The sequence below is a fragment of the Verticillium nonalfalfae genome, assembly GCF_003724135.2.
Source record: "Verticillium nonalfalfae strain VnAa140/NRRL 66861 chromosome Unknown scaffold_101, whole genome shotgun sequence".
In the NCBI taxonomy this organism is placed as follows: Eukaryota; Fungi; Ascomycota; class Sordariomycetes; order Glomerellales; family Plectosphaerellaceae; genus Verticillium; species Verticillium nonalfalfae.
The window spans coordinates 1-8,282 of NW_021167326.1; the positions used below are offsets into that span (position 1 = coordinate 1).

The 8,282-nt window shown below is 57.9% G+C and overlaps 2 protein-coding genes across 2 annotated transcripts; both read left to right on the forward strand.

The window, feature by feature from the left end:
- Positions 1-87: 87 nt before the first annotated feature.
- D7B24_000362 (uncharacterized protein) lies at positions 88-1,128 on the forward strand (the record flags this gene model as incomplete). The annotated part of the gene is made up of 1 exon (XM_028634620.1): positions 88-1,128. A coding segment is annotated over one exon (1,041 nt), but the record flags the coding sequence as incomplete, so codon positions are not given.
- Positions 1,129-7,128: 6,000 nt separating this feature from the next.
- Positions 7,129-8,282, forward strand: D7B24_000363 (uncharacterized protein; the record flags this gene model as incomplete). The annotated part of the gene is made up of 2 exons (XM_028634621.1): positions 7,129-7,353; positions 7,428-8,282. The coding sequence occupies 2 exons, from the start codon at positions 7,129-7,131 to the stop codon at positions 8,280-8,282; spliced, it is 1,080 nt and encodes a 359-aa protein (XP_028492678.1).

The following is an 8,282-nucleotide window of genomic DNA, read 5'->3' on the forward strand; positions in this document are numbered from 1 at the left end:
TCGCTCGTTGCCCCCCCCCCCCCCCCTCCCCCCTCCTCTCTCTCCACATCGACCCTGCATGGACCTCCCCCCCTGACAAGCAGACAGGACATCTTCACCAACACGCGCCAGCCCTGGCACCCGCCCGGGGCGCGCGGCATCTTTGGCGGCGCCGTCATTGCCCAGTCCCTGTCGGCGGCCCAGCGCACCGTGCCGGACCCCGCGCCCGGCGAGGCCCCGTTCTTCATCCACTCGTGCCACTGCTACTTCTTGCTCGCCGGCAGCTCCGAGATTCCCATCCTGTTCCACGTCGAGCGCGTGCGCGACGGCCGCAGCTTCGCCACGCGCACCGTCCAGGCCCGCCAGCGCGGCCGCTGCATCTTCACCGTCACGGCCAGCTTTGTGCGCGAGGGTGCCGGCGGCGTGAAGCAGGCCCGCCACGCCGTACCGCTGCCCGCCGGCGTCCGCCCGCCCGCCGACGACGAGCCTGCCGACCAGGAGGCCTGGATCGCGCGGGGGCCCTTTGAGAGCCGGAGCATTGAGATTGTCGGCGGCGACGACGGCGAGGAGGCTGACCATGGCAGGAGCGGACAGGGCAAGGTCGCCCAGCCCGGCGACGAGCACAGGATGCGCTGCCGCGTCTGGAACCGGGCGCGCGGCACCATCAGCGCTGCCGGCGGGCACGCCGCCCACCTCAACGCCCTCGCCTACATGTCGGACAGCTACTTCATCGGCACCGTGTCGCGCGTGCACCGGCTCTGGCGCTTCCCCTTTGCGCCGTCCGAAGTCGCCGACCTCGACCCGGCACTGCGCGCCCACGTCGAGCGCTCGAACCGCGTCGACGGCCTCGGCGACGGGCCCGACGACTGGGCTGCCCACCCGACCCTCGGCATGCTCGTCAGTCTCGACCACTCCATCTACTTTCACGACCCGCGCCGCGTGCGCGCCGACGAGTGGATGTTCTCCGAGATGGACACGCCCTGGGCTGGTGACGGCCGCGGTGTCGTCCTGCAGCGCATCTTTGCCGCCGACGGCACCCTGCTTGCCACCTGCGTCCAGGAGGGGCTCGTGCGACTGACGCAAAAGGATGTTGACGGCGCGGCGCCGGATGGGGCCACGGCCAAGGACGCGGGCAAGGCAAAGCTGTGATGACGAGGAAAGGAGAGAGCGGGACTCTTGATCATGTTGTTTTGATACTGACGCCTACTTTGCTGTAATCCCAGCGTGTGTTTTCCCTCCCCCTCTTTGCTTCGTTTCCTGATTTCTCCTCCACATCTCTGGCTGCCCTCTTCCGTAGCGAGTCAGGCATCGCATTGTGTAGTAGCGTTCCGGCGGCTGTTGCAATGAAGATGTCAATGTTCCCAACACCGACAAATGCATTCGGCGGGTTTTCAGCCACTGGATTCCAATGCTCAGCGCGCCTGACCATGACCTGATCGAGCCGAGGCACAAGTTGCGAAGCGAGCACTGATGCTGCGTCATTTGAAGTTTTTTCCATTCCGGTGGGCTGTTTAGTCGTCCTCGAGACTACTAATCGCCCCAGAATTATGCCGAGTCGCCGTCTCCGTACCGAGCCATCGGCGGCTGGTCGCGCCCACAAAGCCTGCGGACCCTTTCGCATTCAAACTGCACAGCAATACATTGCTGCTTCTCGCTCGCAAACAGCACTTTGCACACAGATTACTTGACGGCGTGTGCATCCTAGGTGGGGCCCGAGCCTTCATGCACCCACGTTGCTCCTCGTCGTGGATCTCAGCGTCCGGCGGGCGAGTCTGGCCTGATCTGATGATACAGGAAAGCCTCCGGGCCGGGAGACGTTGTCGGGTGTTGATCGTCGCCAAGCTCTGTCGGAAAGAAGTAAAATGTTCCAAAGCTACTGACCGAAGAGGCATCTTGAGCGCCCGCCGGAGCCTTGGCTCAATTTGCACCGGTCGAGACCATTTAACCTTCCTTCCGCGTAACGATGCAGTCTTGTGGTGATGTCACCAATGTGGACGGCCAGCTGGCAGTATCCGTCACGAGACCCGAGCTGGCGGTTCCAGTTCAACAAGCCGAACGAGCTAAGAAGCCTGTCAATCACCGGGTAATGGCAAGGATGCCATGGCGTCTATGTTTTTCTCAGCGGCGCCGTGGGGGTTCCGCTTGTCAGGAGGTCCGCCGCGGGCGGAACCTCTACGATCCCGCAGCATCGCCCGAGCGCGAGCGAGACCAGGGGTAGCAGGGACGCACTCTAGTACGAGGAGCGGGTGGACGGGAGATCTGAAGTCCGCAAACTTTCTGTCGAGGCATGCGGCACGCCTTCTTGGTGTGCAGGTCCAGGCAGGTACCTGCACCGAAAGCGCGTTACGCTTGGACGTCATGCCTCGGATCAGAGGTGGAGACGGTGGAGTTTGGACATAAGAGCGTGGTTCGCCCGAACGATCCAAGATGCCTGGCACAGTTACTGTTGGCTTGAGGTAAAGGCCGAGAGTCCGTTTCGGGCGACGCAGCCTTGTTTGTTGCCGTCAAAATTGAATGGGCGGCCGGCGGCTTTTCCACGGACTGCGGATCTCCGCACACAAGGTCTCCAAAGTTTGACAAGATATGACAAAATAATTTCAAATCGTCCATTTGCCGTTCCGAATCTCTCCATGAAAACAGATCATGGGGTGCATTTCCGTGATCTCGTGCACTTATGCCGTGGGTTATGGCCTGCATGAGATCTCCCGGAACCCTTGATGCACAAAAAAAGTATTAAAGTAAAGTCCGTGGTTGCGGGCGCTGCCGAGAGAAGTCCGCTGACTAAAATAGAGCAACAACGAGTGGAAAGTTCCGAAACGTGGAGACCGTGCTTGTTATTCCATACTGGATCGTAGGTAGTGGAGGTTGAAGGGCGTGTGCAGGCATGTTTGACCTTTGTTCGATGTTGGCCTGCCCAAGCCTGCCATCCATGTTAGGATCGGCCACGCCACCGTTGGCGATTTTGGGTTCTCGAAGATGGGCTGGCCTCGACAATGGCTCGCTGTGTCATTCTCGTTAGCGTGCTACTTGACGGTGGATAGGAGCGTGAATATCAGGCAATGGACCATCACCATGCACACGGCACTTGGAGCCGTGTAGTGGGGGGCAGCTCGAGCAGCTAGTGGTCGATCCTACCAAAAGCCTGGTAGGGCCAAGGCACCAAGACTAGTAACGAAAGCGATTCGCTCAACCGAGTCGGTATCGGTCTTTTTTGTTGCCGACATGCAATGTGCAATGGCCGTCGCCGGCTCTTTTGTATGGCGATTTCACCGACTGGACGGCGAGCATCAACTCAGCGTCGACGACATGGAGGAGGTCCGAGGCCAGCTCGCTGCGGCACAAACTTTGAGCCGCTTCTTGGTACATGCATGCCCATGTCAATAATCGCTACAAGTGCCGGTGGCCCTCGCCAGAAACAAGCTCGTGACGGGGATATGTAGTAGCACTGGCAAAGTCAACTTGAGCACTGGGGTCCCATCGCGCCACGACGGGCGCAGGCAGTGTCTGGGCAGTGCCTGGAGATGAAATCATGCCTGATCTGATATCCCCTATTGCAACCGCGCGGCCAGCTAGGTTTGTTTGGTGGTGTTCGAGATCCCCCCCCCCGCGGTCTACCCTTGACAGAGTTTGCAACCCTGGTGGTGATCTTTTGCACAAGCTGCAGCTGCAGGAGTAAACTTGGGGTTTTGCCGTACTCCGTCAAGTGCCAAGTAGTTCTTTCGAACAAAGAGAAGGCAAAGCGGGAATTGAAAAATATTGTCGTACTGTGGCCAAATGATCCAGGTAACAAGGGCATGATGGGGAAAGCAGGCACGCAGCACCGCCGGAGGGCGGCACAGGTGGACCTGGCACCCCCTTCCGAAACCGAGTTGTCAGTGGCTGAGCTTAATTGATGAATTGTATGATGGGTATGATTGCCTGCTACCTACCTGCTCTGGTGCCTAGGTAGGTAAGGTAGGGTAGGGAAGGAGGAAGAAGGGAAAGAGGTACCCAGAAAGATACATGGCTCGGTCCTCGGACTCGGATTCACCTAGCGCCGCTCGTCTGCCAGCCATGGCTCTACCGCGCGCGCGAAGCCAGCTCTGGATAGCTCCTGCCCGGCCATGACGAGGAGGGAGGCTATCCTGGCGGGCAGCAGCGCCCGACCCGCGCGCGCCTGATCAGTCGAAGGTGCCCAAAACGGAACTGGGGCGGCCAAAGAAGAAGTCGCGTCAAACCTGTTCAGGTAAGACAGACATGTCGACTTGCGCCTTGCATCTTGGGAGCGGGGGCACATTTCTTCTGCTTCATCATCCTCATGCCACTTCTGAATGCATTGCGCGTCGCCACCGTAGGGTAGCTACAGCGTGCGTTCATCCCTATGCGTCGCTACGCATCTGTATCTATTTGACGGAGACCATCTACATGACTCGCCTTGGGCCGACTTGGTAACTGATCGATCTCTGATCACGACCCAGCAGCTTCAGAGGCCCTCCCAGCCCCCCTTCTCTTCAGTCAAGACTCAATCGCTGCTCGAAGCATTCAGCGTCCAGCGTCCGAGCAAAACACCATGGACCCACGGAGAATAGAGGCATCGCCCCGGTGCTGGTGTCAGAACAGCTTCACACGCTTGTCCCACACGCAGCATCTGGGTTACATCAGAGTCAAATAGGCTTCCACCACTCGTCCCACTCCACCTCCTCGTCGCCCTTGGCCTCTTCCGGGCGCGATCGACCAAACAACTTCTGCCCTCTGCTTTCGTTGTTACTGACCATCACTCAACCGTCAGATGAGCAGCACCACCGTGCGTGCATGGGTTTGTAACAACTTCCTTTGGTACACCTGTCTGGACAACCTGGAAGGCCTTTTGGGGGCCTTACGATGGTGCGAGGGTGAATGTGCATTCACCATTCGTCGCTCTAGCACGCCGCGTCCGCTGTCATCAGCGCCCCCAGGTGCCCAAGGTACCATGTAGACCAGCATAACTGTGCCCATCCTTCATTGTCAGCCTTACCGCCTTCGCACAAAGAAGCATTGTACCATAACCCTGCGTCGTGCCTTTGCTGGCATTTCCCATCATGGGCCATCCATGGGCCATCCATGGACCGCCCATGGGCCAAGGAGGAAACATGGAAATTGGGGCGACGCAGCATCAGTCTTGACAAGGGCGTTGAGGCTGTCGGCGCCGACTGATGATTCATCTTGCATAGGCTCGGCCTCCGTCTTGCACCGCTGCCGCGGCCGCCCTGTATCATATTTGTTGTCTTGAAATTGACAGGGGGGCTGGTGGCAGCGGCACAACTGCTGTCAGTCTAGGCGGCTGGCTTGTTGTTTCGCTGTTGCTTTCCCAGTGGAACAGGACACCAAGCTTCGGGCTCCAGGCGTCTGCGCTTCGTGGTCGTCATACTCCGTCACACGCCGCACGGGGTTCGCGATCAAAATCGGCCGCCGTCTTCAGTGCCGCGTTTCCGCCTCGCGCAAGGAAGCAAGTCGGGCACGTACAGGCCAGGTGGCCGATCCCACACAGCCTACGCTTCTACGCATGGGCCTTGCCCATGGTGCCCCTTGGGCGATGCATCTCGATTACGAGCTACCCTTGATTGCTGAGTTCAAGCTCGGCGACTTGGGGGCAGTACAGGCGCTGCATCTCACGGTGTGCTTCCCAACACACTTATCGTCGCTCACGCGCCTGCCACGACAGCACCACCTAAGGCAGCCCGCTGACACTCCACATATCTAGTCTGGGGCGCTCACGCACAATTGACGAAAGAGCTTCCATGCAGCATCCTGCCCAAATGAAGGACACAGAGCGAGTGAAGGAAAACCAGAATCAAGAAAGAGGAGCCAGCAATCTTCAGTACGCCAGGCGCCTCGGAGCTTTTCGTAGCAACACCCCGTATGTGGGCCTCGAATTGGCCATGCCCTGGCTTACACCGTCAGACTCGTCAGGACCATCGGGGACTTCGCAACCCCCGATGTACCTCGAGGTACCCCCTCATTCAAACGTCAACCCTGTCCTTCCCGCACGTCAACGACAGTCATGTCATGGTACCATGCGCCCTAAGATCCTCCGTCCCTCTTTTCCCCCCCTCTGGATGCCAGAAGGGCAGGCTGCTAGGTAGTCACCGAGAAACGATGAGACCCCGATGCGTTGATGTCCCTGCGCACACAGCCCGTCATGCTGTTCTCATGGACTGGGACCGCGGAACCTTGCCAATATAAGATGCTCGTAGGCAACCCACTGCCGGGCCAAACTGATACTTCTGGTATTTTACACACCTGTTTATCCTCACCAACACGCCTTGGTGTCCTGTCAGAGCACCACTCCCCATCCTGTACGCCTATCGTCCCCAGATCAACTCCCACAGCTACTCAAGATCTCAACGCCACCTGCGACAGCATCAGTAACTCGAGCCCACCCACCAATTTTGACGGGAAACGCTTTTCAAGGAAGAAAGTCAAAGTAGAACGACAGCTCAACGAGCCTCATCTCAACTCACCGCCCAAAAACAACCGCGAGAACACAACTTCACGTAGACTGCCCAGCTTAAAGCAGTAATAACGGTCATCACCAGCGCCAGAATCGCACATTATCTCACACTTTTCGGCCATACACCCCACTTACCCAGTTCCAGTGCGGACTTCGTTCAGGGACCAGACGGCGACCTCTTAGCGACCGTGGTGTGCTGTCTCCATTCCGTCTCCGGCGTCTTTCGGACATAGCAGGGCCTATCACCATTTGTCTTGCAGCAGACCAGTATCAGTGTCTGAACTCAAAAAAAGGCTCCGACACTATCACATAATCTGGTGCCCTTTACCGTCCGCTCGAAGCCCCCCCCCCTTTTCCTCATCTGTCATTAATAATCGGCCGAGTCATTCAAGTCCGCACCCCTCTTCACAACACCCCCCCCCCCTGCTCAGCTCCACGGCACACCTCACATGCCTGGCTGCCCCATCCCTGTCATCTGTTATGCTGAGCAAGCACCATAGTGTTAGCCCTTCACATTTCTGATCAAGTACTTGACTTACACTGATCCCCTCCCCTCCACGATCAGACTCCCTCCACACTTTTCTCATCTTGGCTTAACGTTCCTACTTGCCGTCGACGACACACAGCCTCACTTTCCCAAGCACATACCTTAAGCCTTCTGGAATCTGCTTATACACAACATGGGTGGTGGTCTGCCTTCTCCTCCGCTGGAGGACAACAAGTCTCAAGGCTCAAGGAAGAGCTCATCGAGCTCCAAGTCGATCAAGCCCAATCGTCACACATCCAAACGTGCCAGCCCACACAACGCCACGGCGCATCATGATCATGCCGCTCACGGCATGGCTGACGGACGTCACAAGAGGGTGTGGAAAGCTTGTGAGAGGTGTAGAATGAAGAAGACCAAGGTACGTCGTTGTTTGGCCCACTCTCACTTATACTCTCTCACGACTCGGTCATCCTAACGTGCAATTTCACATAGTGCGACGGAGAATTCCCTTGCAAGAGGTGTAAGGATGATGGTCTGGTCTGCACGGCAGGTCTTCGCAAGAAGACTGAGTACAAGCAGCTACCCAAGGGCTACGCCGAAGTCCTCGAGCACACACAGTTCGCCCTGGTCGCGACGGTTCACAAACTCTACAGCATGCTTAGGAATCAGCAACAATGGGACCTTGGCGAACCAGAGCTCAACGATAGGGGACAGCCAGTCATTCACAACATTGCTTCCAAGCTTGGTTGCATACGCCCCAACAGCGATATCGACCTCCCTGTTCATTCGATATTCCCCGAAGACGAAGCTGGTCTGGCCGAGCTGGCGCGCCAGCTGGAAGAGCAGCAGCAAAAGGAACACGAGATTGAGAAGACGGTTAAGGTCGAGATGGAGTCACGGTCGAGCTGCAACCTTTCTGACCGATCGAGCTCGTCAGAGCTGGATCACTCGGATTTTGAGGCCGACTATCGCAAACAGGTCTTTGGCAACAACAGCAACGTGACACTGTCACCGCAGAGCTTTGTTGGTGGCTACAACGAGTTTGATGTCGACAGCGTGACATCACCCGTCGATGCTTCGGTCATGTTTCCAGGGCCGCCGGCCGCCGTTGCATCTTACGTCCCGCAGTGGGCTACGAGGCCGACATCGATGGATCTCACGACGCAACAGTTCCTCCAACAGTCAGGGGCTCTCACAAATATGGACATGCTCAATCAAGGTCTTATGGAGTCGGAATTCGGCACTATCAAGCCTCACATGCTGTCATGCCCGAACCCCGAGGTCATGATGGGCATGGGAGATCCCATGATGTACGGCGGCTACGACGCCGAATCCATGCGACTCTAA